We start from the raw sequence: 27,078 nt of genomic DNA, 5'->3' as shown, positions 1-27,078 counted from the left end.
GTATATATATTTACTCTCATGCTTTCACTCATAAACATATTTAAATCTGTATACTGTCATAAAAATATATATACTATTTTTTATTTTGAAGAATCTAAAATTAAATTTTTCAAAAAAGGATACTAATAATAGTTATACAAAATAATAGAAGAAAGCAATTTTCAGATTCCAGTATCATTGTGTTCTATAATAAATAAAGAAAAATTAATTGCATTATTATTATTAATAATTTTAGTGCCTTCTTTGAAATATGTTGACATTACTATTTTTTATATCATCATTTGTATTATCACAACGAACCAGTAAAATACGATTGTCAATTAAATATTTTAATTCTGATGTTTACTTATAAATAATTATTTATGTTTTTGTAATTATATATACTTATTAGTTTCTATTCTTATAAAAGTGTCATAAATAACATCATTTTGCTTTATGTATACATATATTATTTTCAAAGTATGTATCTGTTAAGTTTACATTACGTTCATTTGAGTATATCCCCTTTTAATGAATTTTTTAGAAATTTATTGAGGATTAAAAAGAATGTGAACCGAGCTTTTGTATCAGAAATTCAATGGTTTGTTTAGCAACAAAGGTGACGTTGCATCATGAGATGTTTGTGACTCTGCATTTCATTCAACAAAGATAATGGTTTGATGCTCTAATGGCCGTTCTATGTAGTTTCGTTGTGGTACATTTTTTGTTATATTCAACTTCCTTTTTCGGAGGTGCGCGTCTAGAAGATTGATTAGAAGTTTCTTCGTTTTTAAGGATTTATGAAAAATACCATCTCATTTTCATTATAGCAGAATTATTAATTAATGCTTATTGTTAGTGATTTTATAAAGAAATATTAAAATGTCGCCAAAGCACAAATGCAATTTTCAGCATACTTGAATTAGAAATACCTATACTTTTACGTTCGTTAGAGATATTAATAATAAACACGTCTAGAACTTAGGAATATTTTACCCTAATTAGTGTAAAGAGCTCTGTCAGTATACAAGACCTGCTTGAAAACTTCGAGCACTTGGAGAACTCTTCTCATAAGCACAGTGTGTACAAGAGCTTGTACCTTTAAGGATATTTGTCTAAAGCATCAGTTACTAAACTTCGTGGCAGTGTAATTTATCTAAGTGTTTTTGTAAACCATTAGATTAATTAACACATGCATTTTTAATTACATGTAACTTAAGAACGTCATCTTCAATTTTGTTTTAAAAAACTAAAGAATAATAATAGAATATAATATGAGGTGTTCAAAAAAAGTAAATAAATAAATGAAGATGATTTAGATGAAGTAGGTGCAGTTTCAGGAATAGAGCCTTAGGTAAGAGGCAAGTACACCTCTTGTCAACAGCTTATATTTAATAAGCATAGTTTTACTTGTCAATATTATATTAAAAATGGTATAATGTATATTCAAAATATTCGTCATATCTACGACAGCTCTAATTTTTTAATTTCACTTCAAGCTTCTAGCTTCACCCTTCAAACTTTTAGGGCTCGAGTACCACATGGTGTCAGTTTCGAAAATTTAGCTTTTAAGGATACAGCTTCAAAGATTTTTCATATGACAACTTGAGAGTACACCGTCGAACATGGTAGCCTTTTTAAAGAAGATGCCAATGCAAGGATCAGGAAAGAAGATCCATAAGCCCCTACGAGTACTCAAATCACCACACATTATTTTTCCTAAATTAATCTTCTGCAAATTAAATAAAATGCATAGTGACTTTTATATGTCATAGCAAACGGTCCCTAATTGCCTTCCCCATCCCCTACACTGCCCATACCCGATACCAAACATGCCTAACCAACACCGCTCTAACTCTGAAAATTCAAAGAAACTCGCGGGTAGCGTATGGAAGAACATCGTCAAAGGAAGCCGAGTCTTGATTGGAGCCGCGAATCCGCCCACCTTTCGTGTCCAAATGACAGGAACGGGCTGGCAAACAATGTGATTACATTGTCGGTGCCCAGCCACGTTGAAATTCGATGTTCGACGTGTGTATACGCGTACACGCGTGACGGATACAGAGGTGTATAGAGACAGAGAAGGTAGCGTGTGTACCCGTTTGTCCGGGACGATCGATATCCGTTCGTGCCTCGCGACAAAACCGACCGAGCCACGTTGTGATGTGCAATGGACGGGTCAAGGGCCGTGATCTTCCCTCGGTGGTCGTAGGTCACGGGTGTAAGCTTTCATTATCTCGAGACGAAGACTTTATTACGTCATCCGCACAAGCGATGCTCACCGGGGGGGGCAGTTCAGATATACATATCCAGGACGCGTTTGTGTGAACGGTGACGGTCGTAGCGTGTTATCCGAGTAGGACATCTCGAGTTTCTGAGCAGAACAAACGGCACGTCGTGTACACGTCTACCGACGACCCTATAGAGATTGCGAGACCGTTCTTCAGACTTAATGAATGAGGCCCTCCGAGTAAGGAAAGACGAACAGAGGAGACAGAGAAAGAAAGAGAGAGAGAGAGGGAGAGAAGTAAGGAAGAGTAGATGGGTTAGTCGGGTAGGTGGCTAAGGTCGTTACTCGATTTCTCTTCCTCCCGTCCGCACGGTACAAACTTTCCCGTGGATTCGATGACACCGCAAAGAGGCGTACGTAACTGGCTGCATTCTAAGCTTAAAAAAGGACGAGGAAAAAAGGGTAGAGGAAACGAAGAAACTGCACCATGGTCGACCTCGATTTTTCCCTCCTAAGGATGCCTTACCTCGTCACTCTCAGTCAGCCCGTCCATAAAGTCGTGACGAGCTCCGCTGCCGGATTAGCCTCGACACCCTTTTCTCTTCAGCAGCCGTTGCTTCGCAATTTGTATCACGGGAGGCGAAGGAACACCGGGATGGGAGCACGGTCGAGGTTTTAATCTGCATTGGATTATATCCTCAAAGAGCGATGCATTTCATTATGTCGAAACCAGCCAGCCAAGTCGGCTCGTTTTGTTTGTGCACGGCCTCTGCCAAGTGAAAACTAGTCAGGGAATAAAAGTTCCGATTGAACTTTACCGTGGGGAACAAATAATTATTGACCTTTTTTATGTATTCTGATAGTATTTGACAAGAAACATTCGAACTTTAAGAATCTATCCGTTTAACCGGACGGCGGACCATGGAGAAAGCCCCGATTTTAATTCTTCAATAAATGAAACTCTTTCGTTTAAAAATTAAACATTTAACTTTAGGTTAATATTTTTATACATCTTTTTTAAGTTTGGGTAGCCATTAACCCTGATTCTGCTGATTAAGAGTTAAAAAGTATGGGTGTGTAAAACTGAACGGTTTTAGTGCATTTTTGAGGTTAGTTTGACGCCATATTGATTTCTGTCTATAACCTGATTGGTTCGTCGAGACGAGCATCAAAATGGTGTCAAAAAGCTAACCTAACCTACCTCATGCAAAACTTATCTAGATAGATATTCGAGCTAAAATGAGCATTCATACTAAAATGAGCGCCACACACTATGGATAGAAGCCAACGTGGCAGCAAAGTAACCTTAACCCTTGAATATAGTAACCTGGGTCAATCGTGACCTAAATTTATAAAATATATGCAAGGATATTAGCCTAAAATTAAATGTGATTTTTAAAGGAACAGTGTACAATTTAGAAAATGAAAATAATATGAAATATAAAATTATAATAAAATTGTGGCTTTCTCCATGGTCCGCCATTCAAGGGTTCGAGCGCTCAAATTTACATAGACATAACTTATGAACGGATGAATTCCTGAAGTTAAAACCTGTATTTCTGAATTCTCCTCGTCGAATACTACCGGAATTTATTTAAAAAGTCAATAATCTTGTGTGCCTCAAAGTAAAGTTTAACCTATCTTCAGCTAACGTCGAGGAAAATCTCTTTTCGTTATCGCTTTACTCTATTTACCGTGAAGAATCGAAAGTAGTGTCGGAATACTATAATCTTTTCCATTCGTCTGCACACGGCTAGGTCGTAAATCACGGGAATTCATTTCGACGATCACCAGGCACATCATCATTCTTTCTCGCCGCTTTTTATCGCCGAAACTTCCTGATTCGCTGTTCGATCGGGAAAAATTGAAAGGCAAATCAGCCCGTTAGCTTGCCGTGTAAACTTGACTGGCACACGATAATGAAATAGTCACTCTAGTAGTCTGTTTAAATGAGAAAAACAGGGTTGACCGTGATCGGTATACAATTTGCCCGACAGAATTGTTGTGTACAAGGTACACACGCGTAAATTTGTAAAAGGCTGAGCATCCGGAAAAAGGGCGTAATTTTTCGTTTCAATGTAAACGGAAATAGTTAATTAAAATTGATTGTAACGAGAATGTAATGTTCTACAAAGCACCGGCCAAACAGGAATTAACTTTTGTGTAATATTTGTGCAACACAATCAATTGCAAAATTTCTTAAATTGGATTTTTTATAATTGAAACTGTGGTATTTTTTTATTCCAGCACACAAAATTTTCAATTTATGATTCAAAATTTTATTCTCTTCTGTTTTTATTATTAATTTAATTTGATTTTTTGATTGAAATTGATTTTTTAAACATAATAGAACAATTACTCAATTAATACTCAAAATATCTACTATATAAGATGTATTTTAAATATTTTTAATTTATCTTTTTATAGAAAATTTTCATTTTAAATTTTATCGCTTCATTGTGGTCTGAGACATTTGGCCCCAACTATTTATCACGACCTATATAATATATTTTCAAGTTATAGAACAAAATTCATTTTTCAAGTCAGTCCGGCAATTTAATTTTTCACTCGTTGTAGTACAATTACATTTTATCTATAGCTCCAGTTTAATCCGGCCGGCCCTTTGACAAATGGTTCCATGATTTCATTGTTGCTTTCCTCCGACAGTAATTCATCTCGTGGTGGATCAATAATTTGTTTTCATCTGAACGCACTTGAAGAGTAACATTTACAACGACAACTGCAATAATCTATTTTACGTTCTGCGACAATGCTTGTCACAGTTACATATTTAATTACGATTAATGTTATCGGTATTTGCCTGTTTCTGAATTTCAATACACGATTCAGATATATTATTCAAAAACGAAATACATAAATAAATCAATATATTATAAAAGAATAGGTCATTCTTCATAATTCATACTAACATTGTTCTAATGTTTTTTATTTTAGCTTTGATTCAAAGCAACATTAGTTAGATTAGCACTCAGTTAACAATATTAATTAAATAGCAAAATTAGAAAAATAGGCACCTCTGAATATTGGCATTTCAAAATATAGTTACTACATAGTACACTCATGATTAAATCAGGCTTCCCAAGGGAAAATAGCTATCTAGAAACAATAGGAATTCGAAAAATACGACATTAATGATATTCAAAGTAATATAGAAAAAAAATAAGATAATTTTAATTATTAAATATTATAAAATTTAGTTCATAACTAAAGAGTACGAATAACAAAGTAAATATTAATTCAAATTCTCCCGCGTAAACGTTTATACGCAAGTGGTGGGGGGCCAGAGACCTATATAATATGGTGTACCCTCCCCTATACCGCCAGTCTCCTCAAGAATGGGGTGAGAACTAAAAAGAACAATAATGAAAGAATTTTTATTCAATATTTTTTGACATAGTAAGTTTCTGTTGAAATTGAAAGTAGGATCCTGGACTGTAGCTCTCTTTGTAAAAATATAAAAACTGTTTATTAATTTTTTATGAAGTGGAATTTTTTCAATGATACTATTTTCTTAAAAAATATTCTATTATAATTAATATAGTGATTTCAAACTCTTTGTCAGTGACGTATAGCCCTATTCCCTATTTTTAACATATTTTTTATGTCATCTGTGCATATAAGCTTTCCATGTCACAATCATTAAAAGGTTTCTGTGCATACAGAGAGTTGCTTTTGTGTTTAATGACGAATATCACGGCCTGGTTAAATAATTTCTCTTCAGCCAGCATCTGGTCACAAAGCCTGGTCTCTTTATCATGAAATTTCGATTCATCGAGCCAGGTGATACTTCTCTTCCGCTTAGCGTTCCAATTTCCTCTGCTTTTACCTTCCTTTGTCATCAATGCGATTTTTCAGCTTTCAACGAAAATTTTTACCGTTGTTCGCCGGGATCGGCCCTCGGCGCGTATATTTCTCAATAAACCGGCTAGGATATCCTCATTCAACCGAGATTTATTTCTGCTTTTAGATTCATATCTGACGTTGTCGAACATTCGAGTGATAAATTGCCCGAGTTACAAGCAACATTCTACTGGCATTCTCGTTAAGTAGATTATTCCTGACGCGTTGTCGGACAAGCATTCGTGAATATTTTCTGCAACTTACGAAGCGGAATCGGTTACACGATCAGAGCAACGCGTTTCATTGCCCAGATTTATTGCAGGTCTTCTCTGGTGGTTATTCCAGCTTTTCGTTTGGAAATGTTTCGTTTGTTTGAATAAGGTTTTAAACGTTTATACTTGCGTAACAGCATTGCGGTGCTCAGTTTGTTGTAACGATAAAGCTTAGCACTCCAGGTATAATTACGTAATTAAAAATTATCATCTCATCTTTATTGCTTGTAACAATGGTAGATGTGTTACGCGTGTTACTTGCTGAAGATTCGTTTTCATAGTGTATCAAAATAATTCGTTAATTGTCAAATGGTGAGAGACGGGTCGATTGTGACCCAGATTTCTAAAGATATCAATGTATAATTTTTAAACGAGAGTTTTATATATTGAAAGAACAATTTTTAACAGAAAAGTGTAAAATTGAGAAAATGAAAATAATATGAAATACCCAGTTAAATAAAATTTGGAGTTCTCTCCATGGTCCGCCGTCCGAGGGGAAAAAAAATGTAAGGATTGCGGATTTATTTGCAAACATAATATATAACCATGCTGCAATTGTAATTGAATAATTATTAGATACTTAATTTTCCATGAAAGACATTCATATATGTATTAGAAAAACATTACATATTTCATTTTATCGTTTTTAAACATTTCTTATAAAACAATTTTTAAAACTTATTACTATGATTTTTTCTTTTTTGGTATTGTAAGTTCATTTATTGTTATATATGTAATATAAAAATTGAGTTGAAGTTAATCTTAATATCATGTATTATTTAGCAAGAAACTGAGACTTCAGAAGTTCCTTAATTATTTGAATACTTTCACTTTTTATTATCTATGTTCTTGCTCGTTATCCTTCTCATTAATTTGCATGTCAAAATTATCGGGAGCAAAATAATATGCAGATTATATTACATTTTATGCCACACGAGAAAGTAGCCTGCGGAAATGTTTAAAGGGAAATAATTATTAACGGTAACAAGAATAATTATAATGGGTGTGTTGATATTACTAATAGATTTATTAATTTTGTTCGATTATATTTCCATTTGCTTACTAATGAAATGGAACAATAATGCAAAAGATATTTAATTCGATGATTTAATAATTGTATGTAAAATGAATAGAGAAATATAGGACATAAATTCGAGCGGTATAAATTCGTTAATTTTGGATTACCGCATGATCAATAAAAGATAAATAAAATACTAATTCTACAGCAAATGTGTTAAAGAATTCGACATTTTTGAAGATAATGAGAAAATTATAGGAATTAAAGGAATGGCATCAACGTCAGATTCTCAAACAATTTTATAACTTTCTTAATGTTAAAATTAAAATTGATTTTCTAATTAAAATTTCTAATTATCTAAAAATTAGCTTCTAGCAAAAACTCATGTAAAAAATTGCAATATTTGCAAATTCACTAAGAAATTTTTTAAATAATTATTGTAAAACAGTGCTCCAAATTAGAACCTAATAAAAAAAAAATTAGTACCTTCTTTTTCTGGGACTCCAAAAATCATGTACATAACATTGAATTTCACTTTTTTTTTTCAACAATATAATAATTCACAAATTTTTAAATATAATCTTAATAAATTTTTATAGAGCTATTTTAATAAATATTTTAAATTTTCATTCAATTTTAGAGTTGCCAAACTTCCTTCGTGAACATAAACTTCTTACTCCAAATAAACAGAGTTTAACTGTAACAGTAGCTACTTGAAACGAAAGGCTTGTAACGAACAATACGTTACATGAAGTTGGTCTTGACCGGCCGTACAACTTAATTGGCTTAAAAAGTACGGTAACTTTTACCAATCAAATGCACACCCTGCCGGAAGAAAGATCGGGGTCGCAGCTGTACCAGAGGGTGAGGGAAGAAGGAAACTTTATTGGATCGTAAGTTGCCACCTGAAGGTAGTAGCGACCGATGTCCGTGCACTCACGGCTTCCCAGGGAGCTACACCCGGCTATTTTCTTTCTCTTATTCACAGGTGAACTCGCGAACCTTTTGTTGTTCTTACTGTCTCGTGAAGCACGAGCAGACGTTAAAAAGCACAAAAGCAACGGTCCTGAGAATTTACGAAGAAATGACCACACCAGTTTTTTTAATATCCAGAGGAAACCTGCTTCTCGGAAATTCGAGAAACGATAAAATTCTGAGAACACCAAAAATTATTTTTCATTACTATAAACACCTAAATACGACACTTGAGAAATTTGAAAAATTTTTAATCGTTCCAATAAGTTTACGTTTCATAAAGTTTTAAATTTTTTCATTTTGACTTCATTTTTACTTTTTTAAATTTTCTAAGTGAAATTTTCGTTTTCTCTTAATAACATTATTAATTAAAAAATGTGTCTTGTTTGCTTTGTTTACTTAATCAAATTTTTTAAAATGTTCTAAATAAAATTTCCATCTTTTGTTTTAATAACATTATTAATTAAAAAAATTTTTTTTGTGTTCATTTTGTTTACTTCATCTAATTTTTAAAATTGAAGTAAACAGGAGAAATAAATTCTGAAATAAATTCTATGAAAAGAATATTCGTGATTTGTTCGAACATTTCATTTTTCTTTTGCACCGACGAGTCAGCGGACCACAAATGGCACTCGTATTTGGACGAATCGTATTGTTCTTACGAGCTGGTGAAATGGGACAGTTACTTGGTAACCGAAACTGCAATATCCTCGAGAACTCGTAATAAAAAGTCATATTAGCAGTTTGTACTTAGATTTTCAAACTTTCTATCGGTTATTGGCTAAAGTATTATAGCAAGTTCCACTGAGCTTTTTGCTATAGAATAGTCGATGATCGGTTGAAATTCAATGAGTGGAAAAGTTATGGGAACGTGAAGTATAAGATAGCTTTAAATCAATAAACAATGGAGGTGGGGTGCTTTCAGAACCTTTGTTTCTACCATTCCGACGATTCTACAAAATTTCTTTTGGCAAATAAAAACATAACTGAACCTTTACTTTATGTACAAAGAGATATAATTATACCTGATGGATTTTAATAAAAAATGTAAAGAAAAAATTTTGATTGCGTAAGTATTTATGAAATTTTATTAATTTCTAAGAAAGGCATGAAAAGAATGTAAAATTAGAACATTTTTATTAGCCAGGAGTGAGTTTTCACCCCTGTACACTTGCGATCAAATTACGCTTCCTCAGGAAAAATGGTGATGTTCCGAACTTTCATCCTATCCCTTAGGCGGTCGCGGGAAGAATGACAGTGTAGGAGAAAGGGTCCAAATGATCTCCTACCACTTGCGAATAAACGTTTACACGGGAAAATTTAAGGTGATATTTAATTATTATTCATACTTCTCAGTTATATAACAAATTTGATAATAATCAGTAATTAAAAATTATTTGTTTCTAACTTACTTTTAATATTAATATCGTTAAAATTAAAATTTTGAGAATTCATATTTCTCCTATATCGCCATTTTCCCTAAGGAAGCCTTTGGTCAAGACTGTACACAGAGAGCAAGTTAAAAAAGTATAACCAACATTTATGCTAGTATTAGTTATTAGAAATAATAAAATACTCTAAAAATAGTAGATGAGATTGTTTCAAAATAGAAGTTCCTATTTGTTTCTTAACAATAATAGTAAAAATTATTATACTGTGACAGGTGGTGTTTAAAAAATTCGGTTTTGCAAAGGTTACTATAATTGCACGAATAACGTGGAAAATGAACATCTGATGAAAACGCAGGCGATCGCATGTACAACGATAATGATCCGATTCGAACTCGTCAAATTGAATGAGCCCGCAAGCACGTGTTTATCACCTGCAAGCACAATACCCATGCATGCCAACCAATGATTGCTGCATCATCACTGCACTTCTTGTACTGGCTGCATTCTGTTTCAATTAATTGGACAGGCTATGATATATAGACCTTCCATTATTGTTTTCTGTTTACCTATGAAACTGTTTCTGATTCAATGAATTTTTGCTTTTATACATAAGTTGAAAATTTACAATATTATACAATTTCCTTTTAAATAAATTTAAAAATAAAATGGAAAAATAGTTTTTTGTATAAAATTGTATTTATTTTCAAAATAAATATAGAGATGCATTTACACCACAGCAAATTGCAACAAAATATGATATAAATGTATCAGTAACGATAGTAAAAAAATAATTCAATGGATAAAACAGAAAAAGAAAAATAATTTATTATTAGACCATTATTAACCGTTAAACAGTGGAGCCTGGATCAATTGTGATCCAAACTTAAAAAACATATACAATGTTAAATGTATAATTTTTAAAGGAAAAATTTTCTCATATTGGCAGAATAATTTTTAAAGGAACAATGTAAAATTTAGAAAATGAAAATAATATAAAATACAGAAATAACTAAAAATTGGCTTCCTCCATGGTCCGCCATCCGAGGGTTAATTATTTGAAGTACATAAAGAATGTTGATAGGGTTTAAATTAAGAATTTCTTGTACTATTCATTTAATTTATGAAAATATTAGCTGAAAATACACGTTTCTTTTTTAATTTCATTTTTAAGGTTGCATCAGTCTAATATACAATCTAATATACCTAAGTTATTAGCAACCATAATGCCATTAAATGAAATATATTAATATCTTTAAGAAATGCCAGAATAATTTTAACTAAGAGTTATATAAAGTGCAAATTTCGTAATAAATGTTTCCTTTGTTTAAGCCCTTGTGTAGATAATTTGCAGGGTGTCTTATATCTTTATCCAACACTATACATGGAAGAGTAAATATATATCGAGGTGACACGAGAGAAGAAAGCAAAATAAAAATCGTTGAAGCCATTGTCGTCGTTGAACGTGGAACTAGAAACAGTATTTGCCTTATAGCATCTCTCATTCCTGATAAACATACACGAATAGCCTCTCGTAACACGTCGATATGAGGGAACGTTATAGCCGTTCTTCCTCTTCCCCCTTGACCCGACACGATTTTCCAGATCTCCTTCAGAGTTCATGTTGCTTTACGATTCTCTAAAAACGTCCGTTTATCGTCGCAGCAGGAACGCGTTATTTTGTCATTTTTCGAGCGAGAGCTCGATGATAAGAAGGCTCGTGATGGCTGTCATCAAACGTGACTCCCCTCAATCGCTCACATACAACCTTTACTACCTCATAAATATCACCGGCATACCTCAGAGATCGTCTAACTTCCATTTACTTAAAATTATGTACATATTTTGTTCACCTTTTGCTTATTTTATGTGGATATTATTGGATTAAGAAGAATTTCTTTGTTTCATTTATTTGATTTTAATAGTTTGTTTGATAGTTTCAAATGGGGCTCGGTGGGCACTTAAAAATTCAAGTCGGAAATATTTTTCGAGTTTAGGCGAGGTTTTAGAACTTTGTCCAGCACATAAATTTGTTAAGGTATCTGTAATTTTTGGACCCGAACTCAATTACGCCAGATTATGTATATGTACACGATGTCAAAACACTTTTAAGCTTAAAAGTTTTAGGTATGTAGGAAAGGGAAGAAAAAGGCGTTTCGTCTTGGGATCGTCTGTCAGACTCGTCACTGGTCTAGGGAGACGAAACCCTCTCTCCCCCTCCACTAACGCCTACAGGTAGGTCTGAAAAATCATATCTTGAACACAATGTCGACTCCCAAATTGAGTTTTGCGCCTCGAGTCGAGGTTAAGTCTCGAGTTGATATTTAGGCCGAAAAATTCCGGGTAGCCGAATTTTATGCGGTAGACAACCTTTCGTGATCCCGCCCAACCCAACTTGATCATTACTCGACCCGATCCAGCCGTTACCCGACCCAAGGCTCGGGTACCCGTACACTCTTAGTTTCAACATTTCATTTGATACTATTTTTATTTTTAAGAAATTTTATTTATTTATTTCGTAATATTCTGTTATTTTTATGTTGGAAATGGAAGCATATAATTGTATAATAAATGTAGGTGAAATGGTGATGCTGAAGATGCTGGAAGTTTTATTAGGTAGCATCTCAATTTTTAAGAAATTTCATTTATTATTTTCACAAGATTTTGTTGTTTTTATTATCCATCATCTCAAATACCTAATTCGATATTTGTAATTAAGTAAATACAAATTATTAGAGATTGAAAGTTTCATACCTTTGTTATTGTAAAACTTAAAAAAAGGATACAAAACTTTAATACTTAAACTCTGAATACATATAATTTTGTTAAATTTTGAATAGCAATACTCTTATTAATTAAGAATCTTTGATTATTTTTTCAAATGAGTCTGCCAACATGGTACATGTTTTTCCTTAAAAATGACATTTTTATTATACTTCAAGATGGATCATAAAATACAATTAAAATATTATTTTGTATACTTTGTAATTAAGTTAATGTACGAAAAATGTTTGATATTATTGTTTATTGTATGGCAGTGTGCAACGAGACATTACGTTCTCATATATTTAAAAAGTTTAGTTGTTAGGGACCAACTTTTTTATTAATATTGATTCAGAATAAAGTGCTAATAATTCGTACGCCACGAACCTCGTTACTAACTGTAAAATCCTGGAAACAGCAAGTACGATTAAAAGTAATAATTTGTTACGTGGTGAAGTTTCATCATTAAAAGTTGCTTCTCCGTGGCTAATGATAATTTTTCTTAAAAGTACAAACACTCCATAATGTTTTTCGAGTACTTAAGTGAAATACCTATAGGAGCTTTTATTGATTATATCATAGGAATATGGTGACCCAGATAAGTATCAGTATTTTGGAAAATGGTGCACTTGAAAAATTTAATACTAAGTTAATACAATTTCGGAAAAAATATTAAATCACTTATTATATATTTTTGAAATTTACGGTATTAAAGAAAGGTTGCTTCTATTTAATTTGAAAAGTATTTTACAGTCTTGTAGCTATTTTAGCCTAAAACCAAAATAGATAAACTTATATTTCACTCCTAATATTTTTGTAAAAAAAAAGAAGTAAATACTTCATAAAATGTGTTTATAATTTTATTTACCACCGGTTCTCTTTTTATAGTTCTTACAAAGAAAACCAAATTAAAGGGAAAAAAATGCAAAACACTGTCAAAAATTCAGTTAGAATTAAAAATCATGTCAGATTTTCCAGAACAGCTAATTATTAAAAAATCTACATTTTTAAATCATTTGCTATTATTTCACTTTTGCATAGAATTCTTTATTATTAATGTATGTGTTAGGGAGTAAGATGTGGGTTAATATATAAACAATTAGGCCTCTGGTACTCTAATTATTTTAATTATACGATTCCTTTTAATTAAAATACTGCACGTGGTTTTCTTTTTTGACGCCTGAATACAAAGAAAACAATCTAGTTCCCACAGTATGAAACAAACAGAAGTGCAATTGACCTCTTTTAGCATTGATATTAAATATTAGTAATTTGTTAGACCAATCATGGCAATTAATTAAGTTTCAGTATTAGTAATTAAGAGTTAATTAAGAAATTGAACAATCTCGTATTAATTTCAGTGGGTTGAATGTGAAAGTAGAAACAGAAAACGAACGAGCGTACGATCCAGAATCTACGACCTACAATTAACGTCATCTATGTTCCCCGGTGCCATTCAGCAGTTCCTATTGTAGAAAGAAAAAATAGGCCGATCGGATTGCTGGTCCGAGACTCGAACCCAGATCTTTCATTTGCCGGCTGAGTGCTCTATCAATTGAACAATCCAGGCCGTCGACCGACTCTTTCTCCTTAAACCTCATATTCGAAATACGGCTGTATCAAAGAGCCAGATCAACCAGAGAAATTGCGAATTTTCTGTATTAAATATCTTTCATTTCATTTAGCCATTAGCATCATTCCTTTTTCTATCTTCCAAAAATATTCCTCTTTTCTATATACCTCGTTATTAATCTATACATATTTCTACAAATTATTATACCTATATATATTTACAGAAAATTATCAAAATTATCTAGCGTTGTTTGAGTACCTCAACCTTAGAGTATTTATGGATATTTAAACAAAATTCAAAGCATTTTAATATTTGGTAGTGGAGAAGTTAAAAATATGATTTATGTAAAAGTTTTATGAAATATTTAAAGGCACTAAGACTTATATAGCTTATAAAAGTATTCGAGTACTCGAAAATTAACGGGTCGGGTTAGATTGAGTTTTCGAAAGTATAGATATGTGAACTGATTCGAGCTAAGCCGAACCGATCCGATCTGATTCGAGCCGAGCCGACCCGATCCGAGCCAAGCCGACCCGATCTGTACCGATCTGTGTCGATCTGTGCCGATCTGTGTCGATCTGTGCCGATCTGTGCCGATCTGTGCCGATCTGTGCCGATCTGTGCCGATCTGTGCCGATCTGTGCCGATCTGTGCCGATCTGTGCCGATCTGTGCCGATCTGTGCCGATCTGTGCCGATCTGTGCCGATCTGTGCCGATCCGAATCGAAACGAACCGAATATACCAGTACCCGAAATTTTCGGGTTCTCGCACCCTTTAATAGCTTGTGAATTAATTTTTTTTAAATTGCAACGTATACCAGATGATTAATTTTCCTTGTAATCATAAATTTTACAAAACACAATTACATCATTTATCAATCTTAAAATTTCAATATTAATAATAAATCAGAACTGACCATAAGAAAGTAAATAAATTCTACAGCCATCATCTAAACTTGAATAAAAACAATCTATTATTATATAGGTATTTACTCATAACAGTTTAGAGTAGTAACTTTATGTTTCCTGCATTTCCAATTTTGTTGTCCTAAGTTGTATTTGCAGAGAAATATTCTCAGCAAGTTCGATGAATTCTTGGGAACGGTGTTAACGATAAGAAACATAGCTAAACCAATTTCACCCTCCTCAAGTTCGCCATTTCTTATATCCCAGTATACTCCTTTGCATTTCTGCGCAAATGTTACTAATTTTCTCGTGTCTCATAGCGTGAAGAACCAACCAACGAGTTTTTCATATCCATTTCCTGGAAGTCGTTCGAAAAAGATACCTGCTAAAGAAAATAGCAAATATTCTGTTCCCACCCTCATTCTATATATCTGTTGAATATATTCACCAAATAATGGAGTTGCGAATACATAATTCTTAATTTCTGCAAAATTTTATGATTACCGGATAAATTAAAAATTTCAAATTAATTGTTGCAAAAAAAATGTTGCTCAGATAAAATACAGACATTTATTCCACCTACTAAATGGCGTCTATGTAACTCCATAAGGGATGTAGTAAATATATTACTACATTTACTGATTTATTAATTTTGTTAAATGTTTTTCTAAAAGTTTGTTAATATACCTAACATATTTGCTTCAAGCCACAAATTAATTCAGTGCTTTTAGTATTACACTTTCCTAATTACTTTAGATTAGAATGTTTTCCAATTTGAATGGAAAGTGGCGTGAAAATATGATAACAATAAAAGTTACTTCAATAATTAGAGTTACCATAACTTTCCAAAAACTAATCTTCAGTTAAAAAAAGCAAAGGCAGAGAATTAATTTGTATATTTAATACATACTGCTCGTATCCAAAACCCCTTCACAATTTCCGAGTTTCAGTGTACCAATTACCATTTTCCCATGTTAGAACAGACAAGTTAATTCTACTGATTTTATCTATAACGAACATTCAGTGTAATAATAGAAATTGTTTGAGATTGGCTGAGGTAATAGAAAAATAATCTTTTTAAATATTTTAGATTACTGATATTTTAGATTACTGAACCCCTCATTGCATTTTACAATTAAAAATTTGCTGTAAAAAACAATGTAGTATGAAATTATTGTATTTTTTGAAAATCTGTGATTATAAATTTTACATTTTTAATATCATATAATTTTTCTTCAAATATAAAATAGAAAAATATTTTTTAGTTTAAAATTGTATTATTTTTCAAAATTAAATAAAAAATTATGCAATGAAGGATTTATATGGAGTACGAAAAAAATTTAGTTTTTTATTTTATTACTACTCTGTTACAAAAATTTAAATATTTTTATTACTCATTCCAAATCCATCAATAACACATGATACCTTTAATTATTAAATTACAATTTGAATAAATTGAATGAAATTAATATTCACATCAAGTTTAACCTGACAAGTAATTTATACGCTTAACACCACTCTTCGCAAGACTACTGTAAGCAGAAGTTGAACGCCTTCTGTTTTAGTCTTTAGCGTGTTCTGTACGACAAAATGTACTCCCTGTCATATTTAATTACGTTATCCGTAGTGTGTCATGCTTGTCTCGTTGAAACTTCGACACGAATACGACGTTCTAACGTGTAAGTGCACTGAGGAGTATACACTTAATTGAATAAGAACTGAAGTTGACAAACTTAACTTGTTAACGTTTTGTAGCAGCTTGTCATCTATATTGTAACTAAATCTTTACTGTCGCGAGTGTGTAGTAGGAAACACAAGAGCTATGTAATAAATTGAAGCAAATAGAAATCTGTATTATTTGATTTTATTATTGATGGATAGATTTTGTTTAAAAATTTTCAATCAAAGTATAGAAAATAAAATATAAATAGGTAAATATCTGAAATTAAAATACGATTTTTTGTACTATACTTGTTAAAAATATTACTGTAATAACAGTGTAATGTAACCATTATGATAGCTCTTGCTAAGTTTCTTTAATGTTAATTTCTGTTGCTCACTGTTATTGTATGGCATGAATACTTAAATAGAATCATTTCAAAAAAGCAATAGAAAGACTTTAGACTGCAGTCTGAAACACTTTTATGCCAAAATATAAACTACAGCTGTAATAGATAATACTGCTGTTAGACAATAATGAGATTCTAAAGAGACTAAGGCAACTACTGATATATATAAATTAATTATCAAAAATTAGAATTAAATATTTATGTTTTTATGATTATTAACCTTTGAACAACGGAGACTGGGTCAATCGAGACCCAAACTTACAAAACATATGCAAATATATAAACCTAATGTTAAATATATAATTTTTAAACAAAAGAGTTTTATATATTATTAATTCTTTATCATCAATCATTTTTAGAGGGACAGTGTAAAATTTAGAAAATGATAATAATATGAAATACAAAATTAGATTAAAATTCCATCGTCCGAGGGTTAAATAATAAACATAAAAGACAATACTATAAATAAATGATATACTTTTTTGTATTGATTAGACAATAAATAGAATTTAGATTTCTACATAAAATTTGAAAATATGAATGTAAGAATGTTTTTGTAAAGGAAGATAAATATGTTAATCAGCGAAAAAATCAAAAGAAAATCACATTTGGAACAAGGTAGACTAGAGTTATTTGAATAATTGAAGAGTACCCTTATTTTTAAGAGTACTTTGAGAAAAATGTGTTAAAGAACCTCCAGGAGTGTGAAGAATTGAGCTGAATGAATTATGTATTTAGGAGCAAACAATCTTTTGTGTCTATGTAGATCGTTGCTGATTTAATTTCACTCTCCTTTCCAATTACTGAATAAATCACTGATATTCCTGATTCTAGGTATTATACATTTTAAATTTCAATATATTACATTCAACACTACCTTCCAACCATTTCAAGAAAGCATACATTTAAATTCACTAATATACTTCCAATAGATTCAATAACCAATAGGAAATTAATATACTATAAGAAAGTATTGATCCCTCGACTTCTAATACAGCTAATTAAAATAGCAACGAAATTTTGAGATTTAAAATAGAAATTATAAATATTATTGAAATTATTCTAGATTTTTAAAATAACAAATTGGGACGTTAGATTGAAAAAATAATCTGTAACACATTAAACGCCACGTTGGTCATTAATAACAAACATTACAAATTTAATATTATTAAATAACTAATAAAATAAAAAATGAAACAAATTTTATATGGTATCAATGTTGTACCATTTGTACCAGGTAGCAAGTGGGAAGCTTAACCTTTAGAGGCTATCACCAAATATCACCCCTTACCTAAAATATATTACGTGTGTGAGAAAATTATTACTTCTGACAATCTGAATAATTACTGAAATAAGTAGTTAACTATCCTAAGAAAAAAATCATTGCATCATTTCAATTTATGGAACTTCTCTTAACCCATTTATACCACGATATATGATCCATATTGTATTACAGAAGTTCTACAGTAAGTATAATCCTATTAAATTTAAGCTCCTTTCTAGATCTAATAAAGACTCGAAAATTACAAAAGTCAAGAATATAGTCATCAAAATATTTAAAAATTCCTTTATTGTTAAAAAGAAATTTGAAAATGTTATTTCCTAACCCTTGAATAGTGAAAGTTGAGTCATTCGTGACCAAACTTACAAAATGTATCCAAGGACATTAACTTAAAGTTAAATGTATAATTTTTAAAAGAACAGTGTACTCAGAAAATAAAAATAATATGAAATAGAAAATTAGATTAAAATTCGCCATCCGAGGATTAACTTAATGAGTTTACAGTGCAATTGTAATTAATGGTACTAAAAATTATAGATAAAACCTTAACAGCAGCTACTTCCACTTTTCTATATCAAAGTAGAATAGAAATTTAATTGACAATATTTGTCTCAGTTCTTTAATTTAATTCCTGCTTTTGAATGAAATCACTCCAAAAGCTGTTCTGTGAGCTATTCAGGAAAAGAAAAAGAGAGGAGCACAATACACTCCGTACGTTAGATGAAAATCCTCTCTGAGTAGGTAATAATTCGGATGGAACGGAAAGTAAAAATTACGAGAAACAAATCCTTCGTGAAAGAAGACATCGACTAATGTACACAGACCTGCAGAATGTACGCTCAAAAAGATCTTTCAAGAGGAGAAGTTCTCTTCTTTGCTTAACCTCCTTAACTTTTATAGAGCGGCTCCTCAAACTTTCATACTACGATAACTTCTACGTTTCCCTCGTATATCATGCAATTATTTCCGTATATGCATACAGAGCTGTCCAACTTTCATGTCAAAAAACTGTTTTCGATAATGCGAAAATACGTTTAACAAACGAATTCCTTAATTTGCTGAAGTAATTATTATAATCTAGTTTTGAACATCGTATTTTGGTTAAATTTTTAGATTTATTATGAGGTTCTTTAAGGGAGATTTTGGACTGTATTAAAAAATTTTCTGGAACTGTTGTGTTATAAATTTCAGTACAAAATAAAATTAATTATTTAATATCATTGGCATAACTAGATAAGGGTCAGAATGGACTTGGATTCCCTAAAAATTTGGACACGTCCATCCTTAAAAATGTGGACCTCCACCATACTGATGTTTCCCGATTTCAAAATTTTAGATTTATTATGTTTCAGAATTTCTGAATTACAAATCTTCAAAATATTAAAATTGCAAAATTAATAAATTCTGCAATTCTAAAATTGTAATATTTCTAAGTATCAGAATTCTAGAGTTCCCAAATTTCAGACTTTCTAAATTCCAGAATTCGAGATCCTAATAAATTCAAGTACTCAAAATTCCAAAATTCCATATTTATAAAATTTTCAAGTGTCAAAACGTTTAAGGAATCAAGTTACGCCAATGCTTCATCTAATAAAATCGATATCTTAAAAACAAATTAAACATTATTACAATATTTATTCTGTGGTATTTTAATATTAAATTAGATTATAAAACTTTGAAGGTAATTAAAATCTATAAAAGAAAAAAATTAACAGTGAATTAAAAAAGAATTGATAGGTCAAATTTCATTATAATAATTGTAATTAAAAATTGAAATATTATTATAATACCTATACTATGATATTTTTAATAAGCAGTATAACACGGTATAATAAATAATATAATTATTGAAAGAAAGAACCAGAAGTACGAGAAATCTAAATGCAGAGCTGTTTAATAAAAGAAGGTACTCCAATGCAACCTTGACTCTTGGAGAGTTAGTAATGATTATTGATTTCCAGATAGATAAATATAGTTCTAGTACCAGTAAATTCAATGTATATTTCATACAAAGTTCTATTTATACATTATTAACCGATTATACGTGCTTTTTTTCATTAATTTATTTATTTTTCTTCATTATTTTCTTTTCCTTAAAAAATCTTTATTTTTTCAGGAAAGTCCAATCTCTAAACATTACGTTTCTGATTCAGGCGACTTCCGATATACATATGGATAACCCCCTTTTCACCCCTTCAAAAAGTGCAAATCGAAATTGCGTCTTACACGTGTCTACTAGATTTCATCAAAAAGTATTTCTATTAAATTTCATGCTTCTAGATTGAATCGTTTCCAAAAGAGTCTAAAACTTTAACCCTTTTTTCCACTCTCTTGTGGGTGCTTATGTCTTAAGGAGAAGCTATTCCCAAAATTTCAATTTCCTAGGTCCTGGATTTTGAGCTGGGCGTTGATTATCTCTAAGTCAGTGAGTCAGTTAGAATTTTATACCCAAAGATTGAAAATTTTACCCCTCTCAGTCCATAGTCAGATGAAACTATAGCTTTTTCAAAACAATACTAACACTTGGATGGATAACATTGGACGCACCATCTCGCATAGAAACGCTCTTAAACCATTAATTTTCACGGTTCCTCGTAACCGTGGATTCGATAATGACACGTGGATTATAGGTATCACTTACCGGCACATTGTTCAGGGTGAATGAGAGATGAGCCGCTGGCTCGGAGGGTGGTAAGCTACAATTTGCCCTCAAAGTGTCTCCCGGGTCGTAACGTTCACGTTCCGATACGATAATGGGTGTGCCTTCGGGTAGAGCTGAAACATAATAATTCCATGGATATCTCTTTATATGTACTGTCAACGAATCACTTACTCGTGTTCTCTCAAAACAATACAAGCAGTTCCGGGTATAATACTGTCCTCCTAAGCCTATTTGACATATTTGCAGAAATCTTGTTTCGCTAAATTAGGACTCTCTCCATGGTCCGCCATCGAAGGATTAAAAAATAACATAACCCGAAAAAAAAATATTGGTAAAAATTGCAGATACGTCAATTAGCCTTAGCAGAGTAGAATAATACTTCAAATAAAAAATAAAAATACTAGATGTAGAAATGAAATCATACTAATATGAAACATCTGTATTAAATAATAACATTCTAAGAAAACAGTAGAATTTATAAATTATAATTCTTATGCTATTTATTGTAGAGTGTATTCAATTTTGATTGGTTTAATTAAATATTTGTCAGAAAGATCACGATCGATCCGAGGTTCTCGGGTAAGTGCCGTGTCTTTTGACACAGTCCTCTTGCCAGAGGGTCCCCGGACCCTCCCCACTCCGTGGCGAGATCCTTTATTTCGAATTCTTATCTCTCTGCACGCGCCACGCAGCACCATGACTTTGGGTCATCGGCCACATCCGCGTTTCTTTGAAGCTCGGCGATCGAACTCTCTATCGCCATTCCATATACAAAACATCCGCGACTCTTAAAATTCGTCGCACCCCAATCAACTACCGCCGGCCCAAGTCCGATGACAGACATATGGCTCGGGGTATCGACATTACAAAGAACCCCGAGAAGTCGGTTAGAGTCCTTGAAAAGCAGGTCAAAGCCCCAAATGCATTGACTCTGCCACGTGTCGACCCTTGCATGCGTGCTGACGCTAACATATTAATTATATGAAATTTTAAACTAGTTACTTAATCAATCTTATTAAATGGATAATGGGAATTTATTTAAACTATCCACTGCACACTTAATAAAATTGTTTTAGTAAGAAATTAAAAACTTCATATAATTAATAAATAATATTCCAGTTAATAAAAACGAAAAAATTTTCACAAGAAATCAGAATAATCATGTTACTAACAATAATTTAAATAATAATCATGAAATATTATTTTAAATAATTATTTCTAATATGTACTTCACATAAAAATTATAATTTCAGTTATAATAATAATTCCAATTACTATGTTTCAGATAAATATTTTCAATACCTACACATAGATTTGTCGCTATAAAGTGAAATAAATTTTGAAATATTATCATATTCAAAAAGAAAAAAATATTTCAATAAGCATTTTCAGTGGTTTTTACTTGAAACATAGTCAGCATTGGATACAGGCATCATTATCATGCTATTTACCAAGCTCAGCTTCAACTCATTCAATATTCAAAGGACAATAAGGACCAGATTATAGAAGCAGTTAGCTGCATATTTCGTGTAGTTTGTGCAAGCATTCATCTGTGTGGGTATGCGCTTGCATTCAACCAGAGGACACTAAGCTTTTTATATTATGCGAAATTTTCACGACCGCTTGCAGAAATTTTAATGCGCTCTATTGTGATCCAACGGAGAGTATCCGTATGTATGTATCTGCATTGCTGTTACGATTATGTTTGAAAACTGCTCATAGACAGGGTGCATTTTTTACATATACACTGTCAAAAGGGTATTTATTTTTCGTTTGTAAATAAAAGACAGGTAGAATTATGCTATTAGTCAAATATTTAATATAATTATTTTCTATCATTTCAAAGTTAAATGTATTTACATGAATTTCTATTAAAAAAATTATAGAATAGTTACTAAAATATTATATAAGTTAAAAAAGAAAAAAAATTAAAGTTATAAAAATAGTTAAAACAAATAAAAACTCTTAATAATAATTAAAGTTTCTCTTTGTCTCCAGCACTGTCTCCTTTAAATGTTAATTCTAACATAAATTATATTTAAATTTTTACTTAGGTTTTTTTAATATTTGAACTTGGATATTAAACACTTAGTTTTTCCACATAATTTAATTTTAATTATTTGAAACAAGAATTTCTAAATGAAAATATTTGAGTAATTAAAGTTTGCATATAATGTCCATGTTATAATGAACAATTATTCAACTAATTTCCTTTTTCTAAATTAACAAAAGTTATAAAAGTACTACTCTAGTAATGCTTCCATTATTATTTAAATTATATAGCTTCCAATAGGATGATTCGAATTTCGCAAACATGTTCGTACGATCTAATTAATTCAATTAAGTCGAGTACTTTTAAAAGCAACCTCTCCTAATTTTCCATTAAAACGGACGAAAGAAACTCGTACGAGGTAACGGAGCACTTTGTTAACAAACTACGATGCATTTCCATTGATTTTATATCGATACATTTGCACTTTTAATTATGATAATGTTTCCATATCCTACTTCCTCGCGCCATAAGAGCAGTCTCTTTTTTTTTGCAGCAAACTTCAATAAAAGGAAAAGCTTTTTCCTTGTTCGCCAGCTGCTTTCCTCGTACTGTAAGCAGTAGAATCCTTATTACTGCTTGCTGCACCTTGTCCAACGAAATAAAATTTGACCGCACAATAAGAATTTGGGATAGCTTTGGGAATTTAACCCAAGGACTTAACAAGGTTTATTTATAACAGATATAAAATTCTGAATCCTACAAAGACGGAGTCTCGTAATACTGTTTGATTTATACTAAATCAAAATTACTTCTTCAATAATAATTTTAAAGACACGAGCAAAACTAAATAATTTTTTGAAAATTGTTTAGAAAAGAGAAGTAACAAATTTTAAATATTTTTTTATTGAGAAAATGGTTTTGTATTTTTATAAGAATTAAAGGGGTGACATTTAGTATATAGAACATACTATGTAAACAGTGACAACGTACATAATTAAAAAAAAAAAAGAGATTTCTGGGCCACTGGGTAATTAAATCTTTGAAGGCCCTTTTGGTTGATGAACTTGGTTCAAAAATTGAAACTCATTATAAATAAAATTAAATAGGATATGATCGTAAAGAAAAGAAGCAACAGTAAATAAAATTTCATTCAATATTTTTTGACGTAGAAAATGGAAGGCCTAGAAGGTCTGGAAAATGGGGGAAGGTCTGTAGCCCCCCTTAGATATTTCCTTCATTCAATTTAATTGTTAATTAATTCAACCGATATTAATCCACTGTATAAACTATTTTACACTACTTCTATCGTGTCAGACTTTCTACGATTAAATTTCTGATTCAATATGCAACGATCACATCATTTACATAATTTCTACCTCAGTGATTGCAAAAATAAACTTTCCAACGAGTTTAATTGCATTTTAATATTTCAACACTATCGCTGTAGAAGTCGGTGAATTATGAGGGAAAAAACAAAAAGAATTTCAAAGCCATTGATTTGAAATAAACGAGACCTTTCCTAGTTCAACCGCATGCATTCGACTTTCCATTAAGTATATTGGATTTTCGACCGCTGTCGACAAATCTTTCGAGGCAATCGGAATAATGGTCTGAAGTAGGTCAGAGTATTGTTGCAAAATATTAACGATATAAGTCGTACGCGTATCGGAAGTAAATGGCTCGAGAAAATCGTGATGATATATGTATGTATCGGTTGTACTGCAGCCACGGTTGTATAAACTGAACATTCGCGATCAGCTCGTCGCTTCTTCAATCGCGATTTTCAATTAGATTTGGCTCGTTGGGTTTAAGAGTTCAAATATGTTGTAAATGGCAGGTCGATTTTTCACTCTTCTTCTTTGGAAAATACACGATAATTTAAATTTAAGATTTATAATATTATGGAGTTAATATTCAAAAAATCACAAATTTGTTTTTAAATTTATTTCTAAATATTTGGAAATGTGCTTTGAAATTAAAAGCACTATACTAGTTCAAAATCTATTACTAGTAGTCGACTGGAAACCAAGTTGTTGCCTCGCAGACCCTTCAGGTCCCGGCAAACAACCATCAGGTAAAAATTATACAAAAGGTCATAAAACCGACGCCTGGTCGACTACCCTTGATTGGGGTCGCGTACCGTTAGGCGCACAGCACTTACAATTTAAGGAATTTCCAAAAATTATGGAAAAACCCACGGCAACTCATCGACTGCTTCACTTCTACTCTTTCACATCCCCCACCACATTTTCTCCACCAATCAGCAATAGTTCTAGGCATAGATCATTTCCTTTTATACACGCACTCGAAAAAAGCAGAACGAGAACTCTGACAACTTTCACGCTAATAACACCTCGGAAACATACACTCTAATCTTGTGTATCATACAGTTAGTTATTAAAATACAATTCATATTAAACAAATCAACTGTTCCCAATTATTTAACGTAAAACAATTCTCGAATATTAATTTATTCGAGGATAACTGGGACATCTGAGATCGACACAACGGTCTCAAGTCGCAGTATTATACACAAGTAATAAACATTTCATCATTAACCATTGATCAGCGGAGCCTGGATCAATTCTGATTCAAACTTACAAAACAAATATAAGGATATTAACCTAAAGTTAAACATATAATTTTTAAACGAAAGAGTTTCATATATTAAAAGAATAATTTTTAAATGAAATACAAAATTAAATTAAAATTGGGGCTCTCTCCATGGTCCGCCATTCGAGGGTTATTGTATTAATTACTCATCGTCGCTAAAAATATAAAAATTTCAGTGTGTGTTAATTAATATATATTTTTTTAAATAAATCACTTAGCAATTTTAATTAATTTTTCATTTTTGGAGCAACAGTTCATATGAATTTCATTTGCAAGCAATGTCTAATATATTTCTAATGCTTTTATACATTTTTTCATAAAATTATATAGTCACATACTTTGACGACACAAGTTATTTAAATTGCAATAAAAAGTTGCAATATTATTATTAGAATAATACAATTTATGATTTGTTTTTAATTATAGTTACAAAACAAAAAAAATAGTTTGAAGTAATTCAAGGATAACAGTATAAAATTAGTATAGTTTAATGGGCAAGTTACTAATTAGTACTTCGAGATATACATATCACTCGAACGAACCATTTTAACAAGAAGTGAAATTAGAACGGTCACTGTTGCGTTTAATTTTACAATTGAGTGAGCCCACCACTCGCGAAGATCACTGCTGCTGCTCTCACTTATCTAGAGCGGGAACGGAAACTGGAACCGATTACCACGGAGTGAAGTGAGGGAAATAACCGTTTACCCTCTCACCTTGTCGGTGATAAACCGGTGATTCGCGAAACGGTAGAACGACTAATCGAATTTCAGTTATGTTATCGTCTTCCGTCTATGAATGGCGCTACGGCTCAACTGCGCTCCAGTTATTCCCATTTTTCTGTACAAACTGCAAACATGGTTCTACCTTTTCATTGGAAAACGAATTTTTGGATAAATGTGGAAGCAGAAACGAATAACGATCGTGTTAAAAACTAATAACAGGAAATAACTTTTATACGGATCCAATTGTATAACGAAAATGGATGGGCGAATAGAAGCGGATTTCTTTTTTTTTCTTAATTGTCGTAATTTGTTCAGTTATAGAAAGAGTACGTTTAGGATGGACCAGAAGTGGGAGAACTGTGGGGTGCAAAATAGATTTTTTTGTTAAGAGGAAGGAGTCTTTTTTGTTTAGTTTTGGAAGAGTTTAAGGAGAACTTAGGACTTTCTCTCTTTACACATGAAGATCATGAATAAACAATACTGAAGAACATCTCTTCTGTCACACTTCTTTTTAACTCATTACCATGTCATGCATACGTCACTGATACTTGAATTTTGCGTAAGACTGATGTGCCATAAATAATCTTTATGTTATGTTTGAATAAGTTTCCGAATGGCCCCACTAAAGTTGAGAACTCAGGTTCGGTATATAACCTAAATGGACTACCAGAAATCGATTAAAATTGATCTCAGAGCTGGATGTCTTACCGTTTTTGGTAAGATATCGTTGTAAAAAATTTTTGTACAATTTTGGGACTATGTATGTGCT

At 31.6% G+C, this 27,078-nt stretch overlaps 1 protein-coding gene across 1 annotated transcript in view; it reads right to left on the bottom strand.

Annotated features, from left to right (window-relative positions):
* Window positions 1-27,078, bottom strand: part of LOC117604310 (uncharacterized) — a 247,136-nt gene that overhangs the window by 81,722 nt on the left and 138,336 nt on the right. Inside the window, exon 4 of the mRNA XM_034324642.2 lies at window positions 20,958-21,091. Within this exon, the coding sequence (XP_034180533.1) occupies window positions 20,958-21,091 (134 nt within the window). The remainder of the gene's footprint in view (window positions 1-20,957; window positions 21,092-27,078) is intronic.

The sequence above is a fragment of the Osmia lignaria genome, chromosome 9 (genome assembly GCF_051020975.1).
Source record: "Osmia lignaria lignaria isolate PbOS001 chromosome 9, iyOsmLign1, whole genome shotgun sequence".
NCBI lineage: Eukaryota > Metazoa > Arthropoda > Insecta > Hymenoptera > Megachilidae > Osmia > Osmia lignaria.
Note: the sequence above shows the minus strand (reverse complement) of the source record. Positions and strands in the feature narration are given on the sequence as shown.